This window comes from Echinops telfairi, unplaced genomic scaffold (genome assembly GCF_000313985.2).
Source record: "Echinops telfairi isolate 266 unplaced genomic scaffold, ASM31398v2 ScPeMD7_36;HRSCAF=134, whole genome shotgun sequence".
Classification (NCBI taxonomy): Eukaryota; Metazoa; Chordata; class Mammalia; order Afrosoricida; family Tenrecidae; genus Echinops; species Echinops telfairi.
Window position 1 is genome coordinate 3456794 of NW_022103934.1, and position 23683 is coordinate 3480476.

General features: G+C 54.0%; 1 protein-coding gene across 2 annotated transcripts; it reads left to right on the forward strand.

The window, feature by feature from the left end:
• The first annotated feature begins 838 nt into the window (after nt 1-838).
• On the forward strand, nt 839-22984 carry ELAVL1 (ELAV like RNA binding protein 1). Of its 2 annotated transcripts, none has more exons than XM_004717331.2 (5): nt 839-1031; nt 10606-10709; nt 13916-14069; nt 16549-16774; nt 18768-22984. In XM_004717331.2, the coding sequence occupies exons 1-5, from the start codon at nt 860-862 to the stop codon at nt 19090-19092; spliced, it is 981 nt and encodes a 326-aa protein (XP_004717388.1). In that variant the 5' UTR covers nt 839-859; the 3' UTR covers nt 19093-22984. The 2 variants fall into 2 exon arrangements, with proteins under 2 accessions (XP_004717388.1, XP_045146278.1); XM_045290343.1 differs by having other exon boundaries at nt 16639-16774.
• The last annotated feature ends 699 nt before the right edge of the window (nt 22985-23683 follow it).

Here is a 23683-nt window from a genome sequence, read left to right on the forward strand (position 1 = left end):
TCTGCGGGTCAAGCGCCAGGTTGCATTTAAAGAAGGCAGTGTGCTCCTGACCTGGGGCCTGGACCCCCACTGAGCCTGCAGATGGGGAGACCCACAGGGGAACGTGGCCTGTGTGTTTTGAGACCAGTGGATTGGGGGGAAGACTCAAGTGATTCCTAACCAATACACCTCATGCTCAGCCTCTACCCATCTGCCCATGGAAGCTGACGTCCTGCAGCTTCAGTGGAGTTTCTAGACTGAGGCTAGGAAGAAAGGCCTGGCAATCAACTTCCAAAAATCTTTTGGTGAACAGGAATCAAGGCGGCATTTCATTTCATTGTGTCTGGAGTTGCCATGAGCCTGGGGCAGGGACTGGAGGGGCAACTCTAACAGCCATATGAGGGAGGGGCAGGTGGGCTGACAGAACACCTGGCTTGGGGAGGTGTCTTTGGAGAGTGGGGTTGGGGTGGACCTCTGCTGACTGCCATGGAGTCCTGCGCCAACAGCAGTCAGGCCTGGGCTGCCCCAACGGGTCACCAATCCTAACTGCTTTCTCACCTCTGTCACCACAGCTGCAGGCCACAGAGCAGTATCTAGAGTTAGGCAGTGAGGGTGTCCATGGCAGGCCCCTCAGTGCCCAGCAGGAATCAGTAGAGAGTCATAAGAAATACCCGGAGCGCTCTAGAGAGCTGGCCCAGCCCTTTGGTGCTGAAGTAGGGGCAAGTCTCTGTGCAGCCCTCTTAGTGGATATGGGTGACCCGTCCATCACTATGGAAGGTTCTCTTCTCCAGGCGCATGCCACCCTGAATGCTGTCTTCTGACACTGACTGACTGGATCTCTCCTTTTCTTTGTAGATTAAAAGAAAGGAAGAAAAATACCATGTCTAATGGTTATGAAGACCACATGGCCGAAGACTGCAGGGAGGACATCGGGAGAACAAATCTGATCGTCAACTATCTCCCTCAGAACATGACGCAGGATGAGCTGCGGAGCCTCTTCAGCAGCATCGGGGAGGTGGAGTCTGCCAAGCTGATCCGGGACAAAGTAGCAGGTAAAGAAGCCAGGCACCCTGGGGCAGGGGGCTCCCTGGCACCCGCCATGCCAGGCTGATGTGCAGTTTGATCTCCCATGCTGTTGGTCCACTGTCCTGGCCCCCAAGAATTCCTGGGTGGTGGTCATGGTTAATGTGCTCGGCTGTTCAGGGAGGTTTGTAGTTTGGCTCCACCCAGAGGTGCCTTGGAAGAAAGGCCTGGTGCTTTGCTTCTGAAAAATCAGTCCCTGACAACCCCCATGGAGCGCAGTTTGGCTTGTGGATCAGAATCAGCTGGAGAACGACTGGGCTAGACTGGTCCCAGGTTCTCAAAAGAGACAGAATCCATTCGTAAGGCAAGAGCTTGTACCACATTAGGCATTGGGAGGAGAAAACTGAGGAAATTTGTTCATGGGGCTGCTAAGGGTGCGGTGGGCAGTTCAGACTCATCCCGCCGGAGTGGATGAGGCCGGCTGCTCCTGGGACGATTGAGGGTCTCGGAAACCCTAGGAAGTGGTTCTGCTCTGTCTGCCCTTCAGGGTTCTGCTGAGTTGTAATCAGCTTGTTGGAAGCGGGTGGTTCTTGTTTCTGTTCAGGGGGCTTTAAAATTCTGGGCTGTCTCCAAGTCCCTGCCCTCTTGGGGGGGGGCGGGGGCGGGTGGTCCTGAGCCCCAAGGCTACTTCTGAGCCTTGGAACCGCCTGCCCCCGTGATGTGGTCTGGGAAGAACAGAAGCTGTGAAGGTGGGAAGACCCAACTTTGGTGAAAGCTGTAAGCGCCCTTCGGAAGTCACCTCAGATCAGAGAAAACCTAGCAGCCTGCACACAGCTGCTGGTTCTGCTCTGCCTCCTGGGCGTGCATGCCCCCCCACCCCCACCCCACTATGATAACGGGACACCTGCTCTCTGGGACTCGTCAGGCTGCCGTCTTTACAGAAGCTGAGCGCCACTTCTCCCCGCTCCTCAACCCAGCAGCTGGGGAGGTGAAGGGGTGGGGGCCTTTGGAAAGCCCTGTCACATCTGTCACCTTGCCATCAGGGTGGGACCATCACTGCCTGTCCCTGGAGTGGGCCCCAAAGTCTTCTGCCCCTTGCCCTTCTGTACGTGACTCAGGCAGAACCCCAGCTCTGGGGCCATTCAATAAAGCCCCCAGATGGAGCTCAAGCTGCCTGCTCCACCAAGAGCAGACCTGGCATCCCAGCCAACAGACACCTGCCAATCAAACCCCACACCTGGCCCCTTGCTCCTCGCTTCTCCATGACTTCTTCCTCCTCCAGGCCCTTTGCTCTCAGCCGATGCCCCCTGTACCTCTTGCTCCCTTGGAGCCAAAGGCTGGTAAGTAGCCCGTTGTACTGAGTCTCTTGAATGACCCTTTGACCTCCTGACACCCTTTCCACCACCCGTGCAGGACCCTCACCTCCTGCTTGCCCTTCAGATAAAAATCACATTCTACGTGTCAAACTTATGGCTCGTTGTCTCCATTTTTTAGCGTGCAGCTCAGTGTCATTAATTACAGACCTCGTGTTACTGATCTTCCGCCATGATCATCTCCCCAAACAGGAACTCTCCCCTTTAAGCAGTGCCTCCCATCCCTCTCCTCATTGCTCACGGTGGCCTGCCCTCGTTTCACTCAGCACATTACCCCGGCCTGCAGGGACCAGCACCTCCCTCCTGTGTTCTGCTGAGTAGCGCTCCATCAGGCCACGAGCCGGCCACACTGTTCGTAGACGTCTGTTGACAGATACCTGCATCATGTCCACCTAGAACTCAGTCCCAAGGGTTGGTGTGCAGTGTCCATGTGTCCTCAGGGTCATGTGGATGCTGTCACTCTTGAAAACTCACTGCCTTTGAGTTGACATGTCTGGGTCCCCACCCTAGCAGGGACCCCACCAGCCTCTCTGACATGCATCCTGGTGCTGGTGGTCTTTCTGGATGCCTCTTTGACTCGTGTCTTTTCTTTGGTCACCCCTGCCTTAGACCAGAACACCAGGCTCCCTGGCCTGCACTCCTGCGCTGGCCTCCTGGTTCACCCCTGTGCTCTCCCTACCACCCAGGGGTCTGTTGACAGCCTAGGCCTGGTCCAGAACTGCTGGGTGCCCATGGGCCTGCACCTGGGTCTTTCTAGCATGATATGTCAATGGAATTCCTGAAGGCAAAAAACCCAGCTCCAAATCAAGGGCCTGGAGTCGATCTCAGCTCCTGGTGACCCGCATGGGTGTGCAGAGTAGAGCTTTGCTCCAAAGGGTGGTCACTGGCCGAGTTTTCAGTGGTAGATGATTGCCAGGCCTTTCTTCTGAGGCCCCACCTCTGGGTGGACTCATGCCTCCTACCTTTTTTTTTTTTTTTTTCCACAATTTCAACCATATTTTATTTTTAACTTCATTTTTTTCTTTTAAATTATTTTATTGAGGGCTCATACATTTCTTATCACAGTCCATACATATATCCATCGAGTCAAGCACCTATGTACACCTGTTGCCCTCGTCAATCTCAAAACATTTGCTCTCTACTTTGGCCCTCAATGTCGTTTGCTCATTTCCCCCCTCCCCCCTCCTTCCTGAACCCTTCATAATTCATAAATTATTATAGATTTGTCATAAGTTACCCTGTCCGACGTCTCCCTCCGCCCTCTTCTCTGCTGTCCATTCCCCAGGGAGGAGGCTATACTTAGATTCTTGTAATTGGTTCCCCCCTTCTACCCCGCATTCCCTTCACCCTCCAGGCCTCGCCCCTCTCACGGCTGGTCCTGCAGAAGTCATCTATCCTGGGTTCCCTGTGTTTCAGGTTGTTATCTGTACCAATGTACATCCTCTGGTCTAGCCAGATTTGCAAGGCAGAATTGGGATCATGATATTGGAGGGGAGGAGACGAGCTAATCAGGGTGCAGGGTAGCAACGATGAAACATATAACTTTCCTCTAGTTCTTTAATGCCTCCTACCTTTTGAAACGTTTGTAAATGGTCACCTGGTTGGTGCTGCCCAAGGTACCTCCAGTCACATGACATACAGTCACAGTTTTCCCAGTGTCCTCACTGTAGACAGGACCCTGGGACCATCTGCTTGCCAGCTTCCTACATGGAGCCACTTCCTGGCCATGATCCTGCTGATCCCACCCTGCCACCCCCTGCAGACCGACAACCTATTCTCAGCTGACTCCTCCCCTGGGCCCTTCCTGGGAGTGGGTGGAGTGGAGTGGGTGAGCCCTTCCAAGGCCCCTTGTGCCAGCCCCCATGAGGGTGGCTTCTCTTCCGCCATGTGAGCCCAGACAGTGGAAGTGTGTCTGGTGGACCTGGCGTGTCTCTTGATGGTAAAGTGCTTCTCAGATGCTGTATTTTTGACTCATTGGAAGCTGTTGAGCATGCCCGTCAGTGCCAATTTTCCCAGTGTCATCCTCACAATACTGCAAACTTTCCCATGCAACTTCATATGTACTAGAAAACCCGAAACCTTAGGTGCGCCCTGTCCTGGAACATTAGCTGTATTGTCAAGCTCTGGAGCGGGTCCCCAGTATTTCAGGGCCTGCCTGTCCTAACCTCCAGGGCGGTGGTGTGGGTTCACCCAGCAGTACCTGAAGGAAGGCCTAGAAAGCCCTTGAGAGCTGTTCCCATGGTGTAACACATGGCCCTGAGTCGAGATTGGTTGGATAGAAGCGGGTTCGCCTGCTTGTGCTTCTTCTGTGGTAAAGTTCCCTCCTGGTCCTCTGTCCATTTTCTTTTCTTGGGGGTGTTAGTGGTTTCTTAAAGCCTAACTGATGAGCTCATCTCCCCCTCACCTGCTGGCTGTTCGTCAGTGACATCCCTTGTGCACTCATGGTCCCTTACAGGAAGGAGTGGGCTGTGCCTACCTCCCAAAAGATAGAAGGGGCTTCCTTGCTAGTTCCCCTTCTTCCATGGTGCCCCTGAGGGAGTCTCCCGGCTCCCTGACTTCTCAGCTGCCAGTCAGGAACAGGCTGAGAGAGAGGAAGGGGTTGGAAAGGCATGAGCATTGGACTGGGGTGCTGAGGGGGCACCTGCGGGCATGAGCCGAGCATCCACAGTGGCAGGGTCCCTTCTGAGGACAGGTTGATGCGCGGGCATGGCAGGAATTAAAGAAGGGGGCTGGAGTGATTCAGTGTCCTTGGATACTAACCTGCCAGCAGAACCTCTGCAGGACCCAAGGACCCACCTGAAGCCCCTCAATTCTCGGAGCCCTTAGGAGCTGCCCTGGTACCTCAGGCTGCCCAAGGGTCTTTGAGGCCCTCGGCATTTATTAGGAACTTGGCTCTAGGAGGTGAGCTTTTGTCTTCCTTTCTGTCAGAAGAAGAGGTTTGTGCAGATTCTGTTGCATTCTGTAGCTGCTCTGCCCAAAGCCTCACTCCCCATTGGACGTTTGACAGATGGGCTTCAAAGGTAGCTTCCTGGCTCAGAGCACCAGCTCCACAGTGGGGACACCTGACAAGCACACCTCAGCTAGAGGTTGAGGTCACTGTCACCAGATGTTTTAGGAAGGGTGCTCTACCAGTGTAACAAAAAATGCAGTAGGGGGTGATCTATGGGCTCCCTGAATGACACGCCCAAGGCTGTCCCGGTCACCCAGACCATGGAGAAGTGAAGTCTTGGGTCACCTCAGTGATGGACCCAGAAAGCACTCTGCTGAGTGTAGTAGGCAGTCACCAAAGGACACGTGTTAGTTATATGGCCTCGTGGCAGAGGAGAAGACAGGCAGATGTGCCGGAGACCCCGGTTTCCTAGAGGTTACCAGTGGAGAGGGGGTAGGGAAGCTTACTGCTTCTGGAGCACAGAGCTTGAGTTTTGGTTCATGGCAATGGGGCATCGCACTGGCTAAGGGTCCAGTTACATAGTAAATGCCGTCTGTCTTGTACACCCAGAAGGAGCTGAGTTGACAAAAGTTGGGGTGATCGATATATTTGCAACAATGACCCAAAAAGGGGACCAAGGCTGCTTACGTACAACCAGACACCTCTGGAATTTGGAGCCTGCTCAGGCCATCATCCCCAGCTAGTGGTCTTTATCCACCTGAGACCCAAGGAGCGGGCTCGATCCACCTGGAGCAGCCCAGGAAGAGGCGTCAGGCGAGCGGGTGGAGGAAGTAGCTGGTGTGGCTAATTGTTTTCTGGGACAACTGCCTCCTTTGCCTTCAGGCCAGAAGAACTCTGCATGGTTCCTGGCTCCCATTACTCAACATTTTGTTCCAAGATTCTATAAAAGACTCCTTATCAAGGAAGCATGGTGCAGAATAGAATTTCAATAGCCTTTCAGGAGTTGGGAGGCCGGACAGACCTCTGAAACCCTGGCTCTGAGATCTGTGAGCTTTAAATCAAACCTTCCTCAAACCAGACCATAGTGGAGCTTAGCCAGTAAAGATGTCTGCCATGAGCACATGGCTCTTTTAAGGCTGATCTTAAAAGTGTATCATAAAAGACAGCGTGCAGTGGGGGGGCCAGGATGTCAAGGACACAGTTATCATAGTGAGGCTTCCAACGTGATGTGTGCACGGTCCAGCCTGTGGGGAAATCCAGTACCAGTTTCCTGAAAATACTTGCTGAAAACTTGCCCGACCAAGGTAGAAGTTGACCTCAAATGAGCTCGAGACACTGTCCTACAAATCCTCCCATCCTTACCGTGTGAGACTCAGTAACATGGTGGACTGGTGAGCCTTGTCGCTGACTGCACTAGACGCTGGCTGCTGTCTGCAGTTCCGGGTCTTCAAGTTCGTCCTTTTGTGCTGACATTTGCCAGGCGCTTCCACTCTCATCTCTGAACCCGGCCGCAGATGTCATCAGATTAGTGCCAACGCCTGTGGCTCCAGCATAAATCAGTTGTAAATCAATGGTGACCTTCACTAAGAGGTAGTGGCTCAGGGTTTTTTCTGGACCCGTGTGCCCTTCGTCCCCAGTGTCAACAGGCCTTATCCTGTCATCCTGGCTGGATCCAGCATTCATTCCTGGAATTGACCCACAAACCTCCTACCAACATCCACTTTCAAAGAGAAAACCCGTTTTTCTAGATTGCTAGTGATTTTGGAGTTACATGCCAAGAAAAAATGAAGTCTCCTTTCCCTAACAGCCTGTGAATTGATGGTAAATTTGGGGCTGATTAAAGCAGCGCTTGGATTAAAAAGGATACAGAACCTGGCTTCCAGAATATTCCATGAAGTCAAAAGTTGTCAGTAACGAGGTCAACACAGGCCTCTGGAAATGTCTGTCTGATTTCACCTTCTCGGAAGCTCCTCTCAGGGTTTCCATGGCTCACCCAGAACTCAGCCATCCTGGTCTGCCCGTTGGCACTTGTTTACATTCATTCCTGTGCACTGCTTCTGCTGGAATCAGCAGCCTGCTCTCCAGCCCTGCCTGTCATGAAAATTTCACATATGTTCTCAGGCTTGAAACATTCCCAGCATGAATTGTCTCAGATTTGGGCCTTCCAAGAATACAAGGGTTAAAAAAAACTAGTAACCCATCAGTGGGAGTGGCCCAGAAGGCAGTGAGTGTGTCACGTGATGGGAGAACCAAATCAGACTGACAGTGTGAAGAAGCCACCTGCTGCCGCTGCTGAGCCTGGAGGGCCGAGCAGAAGTGCCCCACAGGACTTGCAACCTGAAGCAGACTGCCTTCTTGTCCTCCCGGGGAGTGGCCAGGGGTGCAAGCCATACACTGACTTGTCAGCAGCCCAGTGTGTAACCCGTTGTGGTGAATATTCTGCACAAAGAAAGACCTAGGGGAGGGAGGGGAAAATGAGGACCTAATGTCGGGGGTTTAAGTGGAGAGAAATTGTTTTGAGAATGATGTACAAATGCGCTTTACACAATTGATGTGTGTATGGATTGCGATAAGTTGTATGAGCCCCTAAAATGTTAAAAAGTAAAAAATTTTAAAAAAAAGAAAGAAAGACCTAGGAGACAAGAGACAAGGATCGAGGTATAAACAAAAGCATATGCATATGTAAATATATTAATATGTAACGATAGGGATATAGGTCTATGTACATGTATTTATAGGTTAAATATTAAGGTAGCAGACAGACATAACCTGGCATTGTGTGATACTCACCTTTCCCACACGACCACTGAAGACAAAATGGGTGCATAAGCTAATGTGTTGAAGAAAGCCTGCGCTTCCAGCTCTCTAATTCAGAGAGGCCGAGGTCAAGGTCCCAGTTGGTTTGCCGGTGAAGCCTGGGAGGCGACGAGAGGGCCGGGACAGCGACAGCCATCATCCCTAGAGCTCCAGTGGAAGTCGATCTGGCAGAGCAAAGAGCTAAAGGTTTCCACTTCGGTTCGGGTTCGGAAAATGTGTTGTTTTTCAGGTTTCAGGGTCCCTGGATGGGATTGTTTTTCAGTTCTGTCCCAGTCAGAAGTCCTTTGTCCCGGGTCCCCTTGGTCTCCGTGGCTGCCTTTGCTGGAAGTGTTGCATAGATGCTCTATAAGGTGCCTTGGGGCTCTGACCCTGTGTCCCTCCCAGGCAACCAGCTGGTGGCCTCTCCTGCCCATGCCTCAGGAGGCTTTCATGAACAAGTATAGACGTCCCACCTGGAACCCCAGTTTTCTCTGTGAAGTACTCCAGCTCTCCCTGTACTCACCCCAATTTGGAGTGGAGACCAGCTGGGAGAAGCCTGACAATGTGCCAGGCGTGAAGCTGGGCGTGGCTGGGCCAGAGGGTTGCCTTGATGGGCAGGGCCTCCCTCCGGTGTCTTCTCATGTGTGTTGGTTCAAACGTCTGTGTCAGTTAGGTGGGGGCTTACTTATGGGGATTGTTGCATTCAGTAACTTAAACAGCTTCTCAAACCTCCCAATGGCTTGGCCTGTCTTTACCCCCCACCCCAGACACTCTGTTTTGTAGGCTTTGATCTTCCCGTTCACCCAGTTAACACCATTAGCACCTGACTACCCTCTAGCCTATTGCTTCCCCTTCCCCTCCCACCCCTCCCTCTCCTGGGAACCATTAACATTTCTTTTTCTTGGTATGAAACCTCTTGATTGTTTTATTTTTAATAACAGTAGTCTTATACCATGGTCCTTTTGTGATTGACTAAGTCACTCAGCATAATGTCCTCAAACCCATCCATGTTTCATCACCAGTGTTACTTTCTCTCCTTTCACTGATGGGCATTTCGCTTGTTTCCCTTGTCTTGCTATTGTGACATGGGCGCGTATGCATCTGTCTGCACTCGGTTTCTGGGCCGTAAAGTACGGTCCTAGTCTCTAGGACCGCTGGGCATTGGAATGGACTCGACAGCAGTGAGGGGGTGGTTTGAGTATTTATACCAAAGTAGGCTCCTTCTGTTGCGAGAAGGTGAAAGGACCCGGCACTGGGTGGCACCAGAGCCCAGGAAACCTGTCAGCCTGGGTTGGCCCACTGGAAGCAGGCAAAATGGGCTTGGATTTCAATAACTTTATTTTCACAGGTAGCGTTTGGTTATTGCAAACGATATTTAAGTTAACCAAAGAAGTGGAAGGGTATTGTTGTCAGCTGCTGGGGTTGCATCACCCCTTACCTCACAGTGGCCACACACACAGTGGGCTCCTGCCCCATCCCAGGCTCGGTGGTAGAAGATCATTTGGGGTCCATAGAGTTTTCATGGGCTGATTTGCAAAAATCACCAGCTCTTTCTTCCCCTTCCGTTTTAGTCTGGAAACCCAACTGAAACCTGTGTCCTGGTAGCTCTCGGGCCCCACAGGCAGACAGGTTTAGTGGCTGCCCATGAGGCACCTTGGCTAGGACTCAAATCTGGATCTCCCTCATGGAAAGAAGTCTGCATTCCTAGCCCCAACCGCCAGGAATCCACTCCCTAGAGATGACTGTGGCTGCTTCTCTTCAAGTTTTTTCCTTGGGGCTAGTTTCTATTCCTTTTTATTCTTTTTTATCTTTGGTTAAATATGTTTGTGTATTTACACATACATACATACATGTGTATCCATGAAGCAAAATGGCTACCAGTGTCGGTTTCGGGAGGCCCTGTTGTGTGGTGCCCTCCCCAGTGACTGCGCACCCGTGAACAGGGCCTCATTGAGTGTGGTGGGGATGGCACGGCTCTTTAATCCATTCATTGTACCATACACACGTTATTTGTCAATAAAACACTTCCTGGTTTAAAAAACAAAAACAGATGCTTAGTCTGGCCTCTGCCTTTTAAGGAAAGTTGGTTTGGGTTCGTTTCAAGCCCCTAAGCCAGACAGCCAAGCCCTGCCCTTGAGTCTGCCCTGGCTCACAGCAACCCTACCGGGTAGTGCAAAACTGCCTGGGGTTCCCAGGCTGTCAGGCTTTACTGGAGCTGGGGGCCTCAGCGTTCTCCTGGGAGGCGGCTGGTGGGTGCGCCCCAGGGCTCCTCCTGAGTCCCTGTTTGGACTGCCTTGTGTGTGTGCTTGACCACTAGCCAACAAGTGCAGGTCCAGGTCTACCCCAAAGGGCCGCAGAAGAGAGACCTGACACTACTTCCTTATAACCAGCTCTGAAAACTCTGGGAGCCCAGCTCTACTCCGCACACCTGGGTGCCCGGAAGTCCAAGCTGACCACCTCAGGGTCTGTCCACACGCGGGTTCTCCCACTGGCTAGCAAGCAGTTGCCCACCTGACTCGTATGTATCTGCACCTTTTCCCACAGGACACAGCCTGGGCTATGGCTTTGTGAACTACGTGACTGCAAAAGACGCAGAGAGAGCAATAAACACGCTGAACGGCCTGAGGCTCCAGTCCAAAACAATTAAGGTAACATTCTTATCTCCCAATCCTGTCCTTCATCCCATCTCACTGCTTCCTGTTGGGGGCAGGAGGGTGGGCTGAGTGACCCTCCCACCTCAAGTGTTGGGGTGCCCACAAGGTGAAACCTCAGAGCCTGGGCCCTGAGGTAGGAGCATTTTGTGTCGTGTGCATGTTTGGTAGTGACCATTCTGGGGCTAGTGGCTCATGCCATTCTTCGTCCCCACCAAGCCATGGGCAGGAAAGGGTCCCTGAAGGTTGCTGGCCCTGTGACAGTCCCCCTCCCACCTCGAGAGCTGCCATGCGTGCGGTGTTCTGCTCTCCTCCCTCCTGCCCCTCATGCTTTGCTGTTGCTGTTGCTATGGTGACACCCCACCTGACCACTTGCCCCGCTTCCCTTCTGCTTCCTCGTAGCCATGAGTTCTTCTCTCATCTGTTCACCGGTTTCCTGAGCACCTACTTGGTGCCAGACAGTGAACAGAGCAAGCCCAGAACCCTCACAGAGCCAGGGGTGGGATGGGGCAGGTGCATGCAGCAAAGTGAGATGCAGAAGCCACTCAAGTGGAGCTACAGACTGTATGGGGCTGATGAGCGAAGCCTGAGGAAAAGTAGCAGCGGGTCTCCTAGGGACGAGTCTGCTGTCCTGATCGCCCTTCCTGGGTGGGTCCTGTAGCCTGCCACCTCACCCTCTTCTGTCCCTCAGGCTGCTCTACCCTTCACTCCATCTCCTGTCAGCCCAGGTCCCAGTGCCCGGCAGCCCCTGCTCCTCAGACTCCACCCTTGCAAGGGCTGTGCCTGGCTAGCCACCTTGGGCTGCTCAGATGCCTGCCTGTCAGAACTTTTGCCCTCGGCCTGCAGCTGGCTCCTTGGTCGGAGTGGAGGGGTGTCCTAGGGCTGCCCCCAGCGCCACCACCACACGTGCTGGGCAGCTTCCAACCCAGGCCCGAGTGTTGCAAGCCCTTCCTCATCTTCACTTCCCGGGTGGCTGGCCAGCCTTGGAGGTCATTCCAGCCCTCTCTGGTCACTGCCACCGTTCATGTGTGAGTGGCTTTGTGTCCCTTGTTCTCTTAAAGGGACTTGAATCTTGAGGTGTTGAGCTCACACTAAGTCCAGTGCCTCCTCACCTTGAGACTGTAACTTAACCCAAAAGTAAACCAGCTGCCATCAAGCTGACTCTGACCCCCAGCGACCCTGTGGGCATCAGAGCCACACGCTGTGATGTGGGGTGTTAAGTGTCTAGTTTTTGAAAGTAGATCACCAGGCCTTTCTTCTGAGGGCACTTACAGGTGGACACACCTCTAGCCTGGTAGTGAGCAGCTGAGCTTGTGAGCAGACTGAGATATGCAGAGACCCCAGGCCCAAACAAGGTCACATCCACAGGTACCAGGGATTGAGGCTTAGGTTTATAATCTGGTGGGGAGTTAGCTCAATCCACCCACCAACAAACACCCCCAAATTCTTCATCTGGGTCCCTCTTAGGTTGTCAGAAACACCTGGGGTGCACTTCTAAAAGGGCCTCCAGAGGGGTGGGCCTGGACGCCTGTGTCCCCTTCCAAAAATCACTGCTAGTAAGTTGATTCTGAGTCCTAGCAACCCTATAGGACAGAGTAGAACTGCTCCTGAATGTCTGAGACTCGCTTTTTATGGGTGCAGAAAGCCTTGTCTTTCTCCCGAGGAGCAGCTGGCCTGTGAATTAGAACTGCTGACATTGTGGTTAGGAGCCCAGTGTGTAACCCACTATGCCACCAGGACTCCTATCTGATGAGAGGAGGCAGGGGAATCTACAAGCCCTGGAGCTCGGGGATTGCCTGCACCTGCTGGAAACATCACCCACAGGAAGGCCTTCTGCCTGGAGCCATGCCCTGCTCTCAGACTCCGAGACCCCTGGGCTTTCTCTTCGTGTGCTGAGCACTGGGCTGGACTGTATGGAGGAGAGCAGGACCTCGGGAATGGAGGCAGGTGCACTTAACCTGTGGGGCACAGGTGGCACAACCTTGCTGGAAGTAAAGTGGGCTTTAAACACGACAGTCTTCAGTGTGGACCAGACAATCATGCAGCTGTTGCGGAGTTTGTTCGCTTGGGTCCCCGGTCGATGCTGTGGATGCAGCCCTCAGGATATCAGGCAAAGCTGCACAGGGTCTCTTTCGGTCGTCACTTGGAGGACTAAGGGGTGTCTTAAGCAAGTCGTGGCATTTTCGTTCTCCATGTAAGTATGTGAAAGTTGGACATTGAGTAAGGAAGACCGGAGAAGAACTGATGTGTTTGAATTATGGCGAAGACTATCAAAAGTACCATGGACTTACATGCCAGGAGAACCAACTCATCTATCTTGGAAAAAGTACAGCCAGAATGCTTCTGAGAGGAAAGGATGACAAGACTTCGTCTCATGTACTTTGGACATGTTATCAGGAGAGACCAGCCCCTAGAGAAGGACATCATGCTTGGTCGAGTAGAGGGGGGGCAGCAAGAAGGGGGAAGACCCTGGACAAGGTGGGTTGATACAGTGGCTGCAACAATAGGATTCATATACAGGAACACCTCAGGATAGTGCTGGGAGACCAGGCAGTATTTCCTTCTGTTGTACATGAGGTCATCGTGAGTCAGAATAGGCTCGATGGTACTTCACAATAACAGCTATTGTACCAGAACTAGGAAACGAATCTGTTACTTCACGACCAAACTGGCTGCTGCCGGTTGGTTCCCACTCCTGGGACTTGAGCTCTGTAAGGTTTTCACTTGCTGGTTTTTCGGAAGGAAGATCATCGGGCCTTTCTTCCATGGTGCACCTAGGTGGGTTCAGCCCCCAGTCTGGCAGCTGGTAGCCCAAGCATAAGCCTTTGAACCACCTGGGGGCTCCAGGCATCCCTGTGTGCTCTGATCCTGTGTGGCACTTCAGCTCAGGCAAGCGTGGCTTGGGACCCTCGGCATGCCCATGGGACTGGAATGCAGCCAGGCAGTGGCTTCTTTCCTCTTCGGGGCTGCAGACCATTCCATCACAGCGTGGGCGAGCTGGATGTTCTTTAAACGTTCACGCGCCTGTCAGTGGGGCCCTAGCCGGGTCAAGGCCTTCCTGTGCCCTGGTCAGGCCAAGTAACTTCAGGTCAGGAGTGGGGTTGGTAAGGACTGCTGGGTGTTGCTGGCCCTGTGTGTGGTCTGACCTGCCTACTGAACCCACCCCATCATCCCTGAACCTGGAAAGTGGCTTTCTTTGCCAGGTGTCGTACGCCCGCCCAAGCTCCGAGGTCATCAAAGACGCCAACCTGTACATCAGTGGGCTCCCGAGGACCATGACCCAGAAGGACGTGGAGGACATGTTCTCACGGTTCGGGCGAATCATCAACTCTCGAGTGCTCGTGGACCAGACCACAGGTGGGCGCGTCTCCCGATGGCCTCCTCGGGCAGCCAGCTGTGCAGGGAGCGCAGACGGGGCTGTTGGTGATGTCTTAGAGAAGGGGAGGCGTGAGCAGATGGCAGCTTTTGACTTCCGGGGCAAGGGCAGAGCGGGGTACACTGCTGCTGAAGGCCCTGCCGGGTACAGGGGTTGGGTGGGTGAAAAGGCTGCTGCCCACCTGGTGACCCAGAAGCCACACTCAGCCCTTGAAGTTCCACAGTGGACTGTTTCTCCCCCACCCACGACATCCCTTCCCTGGGCAGTAAGCGAGCCCCTTGGCCAGTCCCACCCATCTCTCCCCACCACTCTGGCCAGGCCCCTGGTCTCTGTCCCCAGCAGAACAGGATGTGTGCCACCTGGGAAGCTGCTGCCCTCAGTGGCTTTGTGTGTTCTCTTTGACAGTGCGCCTCCCCTGGCAAGGGCAGCCCTGCACTGCAGATACCACATGCTGCCTACAAGGCTGGGAAGGGGCAGCTTTGGGGCTCACCCTTGGAAAGGAGTACCACTGGATAGGCTATGGAGGGTGTCGAGGCTCCACTTGGCTTGAGTTGGGGTGTACTGCCATGGAAGGGACAAGGGGGACAGTTACCAGCCACCATTGCAGCCAGTGAGGAGGGTGCCCCAGGCTCAGGTGACTAGTATTTTCCGGGAGCCCTGGCTGCTGCCTGTGGCCTGCACGGACACCCTCTCTGAGCCGACGCTGTAGGGGCCACATATCCACACACTCACTCCACCTCCTGTGCTCTGCTCAGGGCATCAACCCCACTGGTCTGCACCGATGTTTCCTGTGATCTTAAAACCCACCTACTGACCTTCAGGCTGTCAGTGCCTGCATGTGTTCCCAGCCTCATCCTAAGAGAGGCCTTTGGAGCGGGCAGCCCCCAACATCCATCCTGGGCCACCTACCCAGTCATGCTGGTGCCGGGGTTTGGGGGAGTCCTACCACGTTGCTTCCTGGGGTCCCCACCAGCCAGAAAGGGGTGACATTTATGACCCCTTGCCATTTGGTGGAGACTTGGCCTCCTTTCTAACTGTGTCTCTCAGAGTACTGGGCCCTCAAAACCGCCCGGGGTGAAGCTGGGAAGGGCAGCCCCTCCCTGAGCCATGGCTCCAAAGCGGAGGGAAGTGGATCTAAGGGGTCTCTGCATGGGCGGGGGGCTGGGGGGGGGGGTGATCACTTTCCTCAGAAGCACAGCTCGGCTGCCGTGCCGCTTTGCTGCTCCATGCTACAGACAGGGGGAGCCCCTATGACACCTTCACACAGGACAGACAGCCCCTCCTGATGGACAGGACTGCAGTTTGTATAGGGCTCTTTGCTGCTCCAGCGTTGGTGCCTCTGCCATTTGAGCTGTATTCACCTGGACAACGTGTCTTTCCTGGTATCTGCTCTTTATTCTGGACATCCATAGGGAGAAAACAGTCGCGTCCACAATCAAATCAGCTAGTGCCCCACCCCAGCCAAAAGAAGGGTCTTTCTTTCTGGGGTGTTCTCCTGCTTTCTAGGGAGGGAGCTTCATTTGAAAACCGTTCTGGAGAAACCCCGCCCTCTCACTTGGCTTTATTTCCTGGTCTTTAGCGTGGTGGCTCTCTGGAAGGGTCGGCCAGCCTGCACCTATGAGTCAGACTTGCCTTCAGGTCAGTTGCACCTCCACGCTCAGCCAGCCAGCTTTTCCTCTTGGGTGTTTCTCATGAACTGGAGTTCTGGGTGGGTTCAGCTGCTCGGTCTTCCCAGCTCACATGGACACTTTGGAGTGTAACCTCCCCACAGCGCACCGTTTGGCATACGTTGAAACCATCTCGGCCCACACCTGCTAGGAGCTGCCCAGGCCCAACTGGGAGATATACTGGCCTGCTCCCGAGGGGTAGTCCCTGTGTGGAGGCTTGGTGGGGCTTTAGGACTCTTGGATGGGTGGGTTTCTGCTGTGGGTGCCTGTATAGCCTCTGGGAGTGGTTAGTGGCCTGAGTTGATTCTGAGGGCCCCCAGCCCTGCAGCAGAGGTGACTGCTGTGAACAGGGAGTTGGGGAGGTGGAAAGCCGAAGGGGAGCCTGGGCTAGGACAGGACAGATGGGTGCCAGGCCTGCTCCAGCTTCCGTGCCCTCAGCAGGCAGCACGTTGTGACCCATATGACGTGGTGGGTGTGATCCTTCCTGGTGGGGGCCACATTTCTTGAGGGGGTTGGACTTCCCATGGGAGCATCTGCAACAAAGCTGTTATCACAGGCAGTGGCATCCCCACAGGGGCTCAGGAGCAAGTTAAAGGCCTTCGTTTTTTATCCGTCACGATTTATTTTTAAATCCTTTCTTTGTTTTCATCTTTAGGTTCTGTTTTGATTTATTTCATTGACCAGGAAATCACTCTGGAGCGCAGTAGACTGATTTGACGTTTGTTTTTCAGTTTGAAACGTTTTGTTTTGTTTTGTTTTCCCCTAACTTTATTTTTATTGGTTTGTTGAAAAGGTTTGTCCAGAGGGGTTGCGTTTATCCGGTTTGACAAACGGTCGGAGGCAGAAGAGGCAATTACCAGTTTCAATGGTCATAAACCCCCAGGTTCCTCCGAGCCCATCACAGTGAAGTTTGCCGCCAATCCCAACCAGAACAAAAACGTGGCGCTGCTCTCCCAGCTGTACCACTCGCCCGCGAGACGCTTCGGAGGGCCCGTACACCACCAGGCGCAGAGATTCAGGTGGGTCAGAGGGGCAGCCCATCTCTCTCCCCACTGCGGGGGCCCAGCTCATGGGCCCTCCAGGAGTGCTGGGGGCGAGAGACTGGCTGCTCTCCCCGCCTGGTGCCTCTGCCCCACCCTGAAAGTGCCTGAGCGGAGCTGCAGGCCATGGCAGTGATGGGTGCTGGGCACCCCGGGAGAGAAGGGGGGTGTCTTTCTAGAACTTTTGGACACTTGGCCAGCGCCCCAGAGGCGAGCCGTTTCACAGATGCTGCTTGAGGGAGGTGTTTTCACATATCAGTGCCCTCTCAAGAGGTGGGCAGTGACGTTTACACAACGTTTTGTCTTTGCTTGTTGAAGCCAAGATCCAGTAGACCAGGGCAAGTAGTCTGTGACCTGGACTTCCGCCCTACAGGTGCTGCTGCGCCTCACCAGACAGCTCACCTCAGGTGGCGCCGGGTTCGGTTTTCATTTTTGGCCAGGAAAGGTGCCAGGGCTTAGCTCCATGACATGCCTGGCAAGCCTGTTCAAATTCCCTGCCTTTATTTGAAGCAGCAATGCCAGGCTGTCCTGAGTGTCTCCACAAATGCTGTCTGAAGAGACACCTTCACAGAGTTCTGCTCTTCGGAGATGCCCAGGCTGGTCCGTTATCCAGGGTTCGCTGGTTCCACAGTTCTGCTCACCTGGGCAGTGGGGATGCAGCTTCCCTGGGGAAGCTGGGGGTGGGGGGACTTTGGTCAGAGAATCAGAACTCAGAGAGGAGTCGGTCACGCACATGGTGATAGCAGTGAGCACTGGATGCAGGGGTGGTGGGTGGCTCGGGCTCGGGAGGCCTAGCCAGGCCGGCCCACTTTGAAGCCTGCTCTGCTCACATCTGGAAAGGCCTGTCATCCTTCCCAGGGCGGAATTCTGGGGTGGGGCTTCCTGGACGACAAGCTCGAGGAGATCTCCACTTTTCAGAAGGGCCAGCCGATAAGAATAACTGATAAGAAGGGGTGTGACTTGGTGAAAGCTTAGTAAGGTACAAACCTGGTTCTCTTCTGCTTCCTAGCTGCAAGAAAATGGATGGAGAGGTGGCCAGGTGTCGGCAGGCAGTTTCTTCCAAGGTGGCTGTGGCAAACTGGGCGTTGGGGGCCACGGCCACTCCCGACAAGTCAGCTCAGACCAAGTCCTTTTCCAGGGCAGCCTCTGAGCTGCTCTCTACCCACCAACCTGGCCACGTGCTTGTCCATGACCCAGACCGCCACCTTCTCCATGTTTGTTTACAACTAGTCTGAGGACCTGAAGCCTTGGCAGTAACTTAACAGCTAGACTTCTTGGGCTGGTAGGGGGTGGGGGTGTTGCCAGTAGTCCCGCTGCGCTGGGAAGCTTTTATTAGGGTGGGGGGGGGTGGCCCCAGTGCCAGCGTGGCCTCGGCCTGTTTCCCATCATGGTCTCACAGGAGAGCCATAGCATCAGGAGGGAGCTGAGCCTCCGGGACCTGGTGTCTGTCACCCTTTTTCCTGAGTCCTTGCAGTGTCTACACGGCGTTCTCCCTACAGTTGCCAGTGTACCTCCCCAGCTCTGCCCATGTCCCAGCACCCCTCAGCTGTGGGAAGGCCTCCTTCCAGCCCTGTGGTCCCATGGGGTGCTCTCACCAGCCACTGCTCGGCTGCCATGAGGGAAGGCACAGAACTTGGAAAAATAAATGGAACATACCCTGTCCCTCCCTCCCACTGCCCCCATGCCATGTAGAGTCGGGGGACAGGGTTTCCATTGGCCGGCACCTGGCCAGGGGGTTGGAGGGCAGCCATTGACACATGGGCCAGCCTTCTACCCCACCAAATGTGGAGGGAGCAGCTGCAGAGGCCACCCATTGAGACCTTGAATTGAGGTGGAGTTAGTTGGGGCTCCCCCTCCTTGGGCATCCAGTGTCCTCAAGGCCTGTGAGCAGCGGCCACCTTCCCTCCCCCACGAGCAGTGTAGCTGGGCCTCCCCCCTGACCATGACCTTCGTGTTGTGCTCTCTGTCTCAGGTTCTCCCCGATGGGCGTGGATCACATGAGCGGGCTCTCTGGCGTCAACGTCCCGGGCAACGCGTCTTCGGGCTGGTGCATCTTCATCTACAACCTCGGGCAGGATGCCGACGAGGGCATCCTCTGGCAGATGTTTGGGCCCTTCGGCGCCGTCACCAACGTGAAAGTGATCCGCGACTTCAACACCAACAAGTGCAAAGGGTTTGGCTTTGTGACCATGACAAACTATGAAGAAGCTGCGATGGCCATAGCCAGTCTGAACGGCTACCGCCTGGGGGACAAAATCTTACAGGTTTCCTTCAAAACCAACAAGTCCCACAAATAACTCGCTCATGCTTTTTGTACGGAATAGGTAATTAAGAGTGACCGAAGTTGAAACTTTTTGTTAGTGTACGACTCACTTTGCGCCAATTTTCACAAGTGTTTGTCTTAGTCTAAATGAGAAGTGACAGGTTTTTATACTCTGGGATGCAGCCGACAGGTTCAAATGTTTGAAATCCCACCATGTTAGGCCAATTTTAAGTTTCTTAAGTTATTTCCTTTACAACCTATATTAACCAGAAGTCCAAGTGGACCGCACTCATCACCAGTCCTGGAGGGCGGTCACCTGAAGCATGCTTTCACGTGTCACACCGGCGTCTAACGTGCCCTCTCATTTGTCTCCGCCAACTGGAGAAACAAACAGAAACAAAGAACCTTTGAGTTTGAGTTGTTAAACTAAAGATGTTAGACAGATGGCGAGTGTGCGTTTTCGCAACTGCCCCCCACCCCCTGCTCAGCGATTGATGCCCTCCCTGGTGGCCAGGACACTGCTTCGCAAACAGGCCCATTGCCACCACCGCTCCCCCGCCCGGCACACTGGTTTCTGAAGCCCTGCTGCCAGTGGGGACGGACCAAAGAGTTTCAGGGAAGCCCCGAGTAGTCCCAAGTCAGCCTGGAGCCACCCGTGTGCTCGCTGGGCCCAGGCCTGGGGCAGGGGGCTTCCCCTCCCTCCCCCCAGCCCTCAGGGGCCCAGTGAGCACGGCAGTGGTGGCGCCTGCTCTCCACCATAAACATTTGAGCATCGTGTCTCTCGCATCCCCTTCTCGTGAGCACTAGGCTTCCCTTCCTATTTTAGTCGGATTTTTGTTGTTTTTCATTTGGGAAATTTGCTTTCGTATGAACCCCTGCAGACAAGTACTTAACTTCTTGCCAGTTAGCTATTAACAAACGCCTTGACTGTAGTTTTTCCATGACTGCCTTGACACTTTGGGTTGCTCTGTTAATTTTTCTTTTGCTTTTTTGTGTTTTTTGTTTGTTTTTACTTTTGCATTTAAGACCATTAAATTTGATTTTGTTTTGCTCGAATTTTGTTTTGTTTTTTTTTATTTTACCTTTTCTTTCTGTTTTGGCTAGGGAAGGGGACCAGCTGTGAGTCAGGGCCGCAGACCCAAACCCGGGGTGAAGGTGCTGGTTGAGGGGGCAGGGCAGCAGGTCACAAACCCTGTGCCCTCGGTAGGGAGCGGCCAAGGCAGGGTCTGGGCTCCCGGCAGCTCTTTGGGATCGGGATCCGATTTTTATACATAACTGGCATGCCGAGAGAACCCTAAAAAACGCAGGGGTGGAGTGGGGTGGGGGGGATAACTTCGTACCAGCAGCTTTTAACTGTACTGCGAGACTGAACATGTGAAACGTGTTTGGGTTGTGGTCTTTGTTTTAGTTCTAGATAGACTGAAATGATGGAATTATTTATTTATGTATTTATATATTTATTTAATCTGCTTTGTTTATTTATTTATTTACTGGCAAGGGAAACCGGGCATCAGACTCCCTTCCCCAGAGCAGGTCTGGGTTCCCCGCAGCCCCTGGGTCATGTCAACATTGTCTGCTGCCTGGCGTCCTCTCGCCTCCTGGCCTTGATGCCTAACTGCGGGCCCCGTCTCTGACCTGAGACGGCCAGCCACTCTTCCCACCGAAGGCCAAGTGTGTTCCCAGGCATTGTTACCCACCGTGGTCGGCCAAGTGCCAAGGAGGGGAGGGGTGGACCTGGGAGGGGTATCCTCAGTAGAAGACAACTGTGGGTCACCGCTGGCCACCCAGAGCCACAGCAGGGAGCTGGGACTCAACTCCTGGCCGCTCCCTACCCGCCGCCACTCTCCTGGGCCTTGTGCTGGGGGGAGAGGCGCACACCTGAGGCTGTGACTTCTGTACATAGGTGACTTCCTCCTCCTGAAAGTCACCCCATATATTCCCATCAGCCTCTGATAGTGTCCTGTTTCTCAAGAGAATTCTGTCTTGAGTCTCAACTGTGAAAATGGTGATGGGTCACAGCCAGCCCCTCCCCTCCCCTCCCGGAACCATGCTGGTGACTGGTGCTGGTACAGACAGATGCCTGTCTTACCGAGAGCGGGGGAAGCCCCGTAGGGGTCAGTTCCTTGGCTGTTTGGACTGCACCTTTCACCCCCTCTGCTAGACAGTCGGCTGCTTCCTGTAGGAGGATGTTTGCCGGAGTGCAGGGGGGCGGGGGCTGCTGCTCTCCAGGGGCTGGGACACTCACTGTCTGGACCGTCTGTGCCGGCCCTGGGCCCTCCAGCCTCTAGACTCGCTTGCCAGGGGAAGGTCTCTTTTGTTACAATCACCATCCAGAAGAAACCAGAACGTCACCAAAGACCGTGGTGACTTAGATGAATCCTGCCCATATTTCACCAAGTTGAAGTGCTTGCTCTGTTTCTCTCGGGACTTTTGATTAAACAAGGGTTTGAGTGAGTAGTTTGCCAAGGGGCTGTGGTTCTCTTTTGGCCCATGAAACTCCCCCCAGGGGGCTCTGAAGCGTCATGAGAAAGCGCCCTCAGTATCTTTCCGTTGCATGCTGCCCCGAGCTTTCCAGCTTTCCCAGGCCCCTGGAGGCTGAGCTGCCTTCGGAAGGACACCCACCTTACTCACTTGGCTCTGCCTGCCTCGGGCGGGCTAGTCTGCTGAGCCACAGCTCCCTCTGCTGGCTGTGCCTTGAGACTCCCTGCCCAAGGGTCCCCTGCCACCCCCTTGCAAGAAGGTCCGAGAGAGGGAGGGTCCCCTGGGTTTTTGACGGGTGCTGCTGGGTGGTGTTTCTCCATCTTGGGGTCTGTAAGCTGGATCCACCCCACCCCACCTTCCCAGGCCTGAGCGGGTAAAGGCACACAGTGTCCAGGCTAGGACCTCGGCCACCAGCAGGTCGGTCACCTCTGGATGAGAGAAGTAGATGAAGCCAAAGACAGTTGTCAGCAAACCGTTATCTCGGTTCTCTCCAAACATGGGGCTCCCCCCAACTCCCCACATCTCCCTTAACACCCTCAGCTACTCCGGGTCACCTGGCTTTGCCACTCGTTATGCTTTTCAGACTTCCTGTGTGGAATTAAGGAGAGTCAGCTTCAAGGAGCCCTCCTCCCCGCACCCACCTCACACCCTGACCCCGCTGCCCCAGCATCCTCCAGGTCCCCAAGGGCAGCCTGAAGTCACAGTGCTTCCTGCCGAGAGCAGCATTTAGGACCTCGTGTATCTTAGCATTGGGTGAATCTGCGTGCCATCCAAGGCCCAGAACCAGAGCAGGGCACTCCCGCTGCACAGCTGTCCAACAAACCCGGCCGCCAGACCTCCGGGGTGGGGGTGGGGGCACCCTGTTCCGCCTTTTTGCTCACTTGGCCGTTGAAACAAGTGTGGTTTGTAAGTCGCAAGTCTGAGTGGTGATTGAGAGGACTTGTTTTCATTCCCGAAGGTTCTGCCGCCACGCGGTTCCGCTGGGTCGGGGCAGGGAGGTGCGCCCGATCCCCGCCATGTTGTACAGTCGAGATGGACGATGTGTGTACCAGCCTGTGTTACGTTATTGATTTGTTTTATACAAGATCGTTTTATTTTTCAGGTCCCCCTGCCCCCATTTTAACTTTGTTTCCCTGGGTTTGTTTTCAATAAAGCGTGGCACTGCTGTCTAAAAGCCAACAACAAAGCGAGGCCCTTGTGTTCTTTGGGGGACGTGTCTGTCACCAGCTCCCCTTCGCCCCCCCTCGGTGACCACGCTGTGATTTTCAGAAAGGCACTGATCAGGTCTCCACCACCCCGTTGCCTTTTGATGCTTGTGAATCAATGTTCGTTAGTGTTTTAAAAGGGGGAGGGGGGACCCAAAAAAGCAAACCTAGATTTTGATAATTCAGAAGATACCCGATTAATAAAGCAGACTTGAAAGAAGACCATTTTTCAAACTTTCAGTGACGTGTGAATTTTTTTGGTTTATTTTGGTCAATGGCTTTCTCAAAGACAAGGAACCTCTTGCACCATTTTCAGAGTTTTTATAGAGTTTGCTCTATTGACATGTAATGGAAATACGGAAAAACGAAAAACGAACAAGAGAAGTTTGATTACACAATTGTTCTTAGCTGTGTAGACGTCTTCATTCAGTTTCCAAGGCCCAGAGATCGGAGTTTGAAAGGCTGGACAGAGTGGGACTGGTCTGGGATATCCTGATTCCAAACAAGTGTCCCAGCCCTGAGCTCTGGTCCACAGTGCCAGGCGCTGCCCCATACCCTGCGCTCCCTCGACTGGGATTGTGGGTATTCTCTTCGTAAAGAGACTAGAACAAGGGGCTCTGTGCTCCCGGGCTGATGGTGGAAACCAGGGCGTCTGGTGCTCCTTCCCCAGGGATGCAGGACCAGCCTGGGCCGGGCCCTCCTCCCCCAGACTCCCAGGGGCCTCCTGAGCCTGCTCTGAGGCAGGAGTGGGGTCCCATACCATCTGCTCATCTGCTTTTACATCAGCTCCAGCCACCTGGTGGCCTTTCCCTGATGGCGGTTCCAGCACACACCTGGACAGACACCTGGGCCCTTCACCATACTGCTGCAGGTTGCCTGTTGACCTGGGCTCAAAATGGCCACCTCAGAGATCCTGGTGAGAATGGGCCCAGATGCTGA

Coding starts and splice junctions, on each gene's coding strand:
- ELAVL1 (XM_004717331.2), top strand. CDS start 860: ATGTCTAATGGTTATGAAGACCACATGGCCGAAGACTGCAGGGAGGAC. Junction 1,032..10,605: donor GATCCGGGACAAAGTAGCAG/GTAAAGAAGCCA, acceptor CTTTTCCCACAG/GACACAGCCTGGGCTATGGC. Junction 10,710..13,915: donor TCCAGTCCAAAACAATTAAG/GTAACATTCTTA, acceptor TTTCTTTGCCAG/GTGTCGTACGCCCGCCCAAG.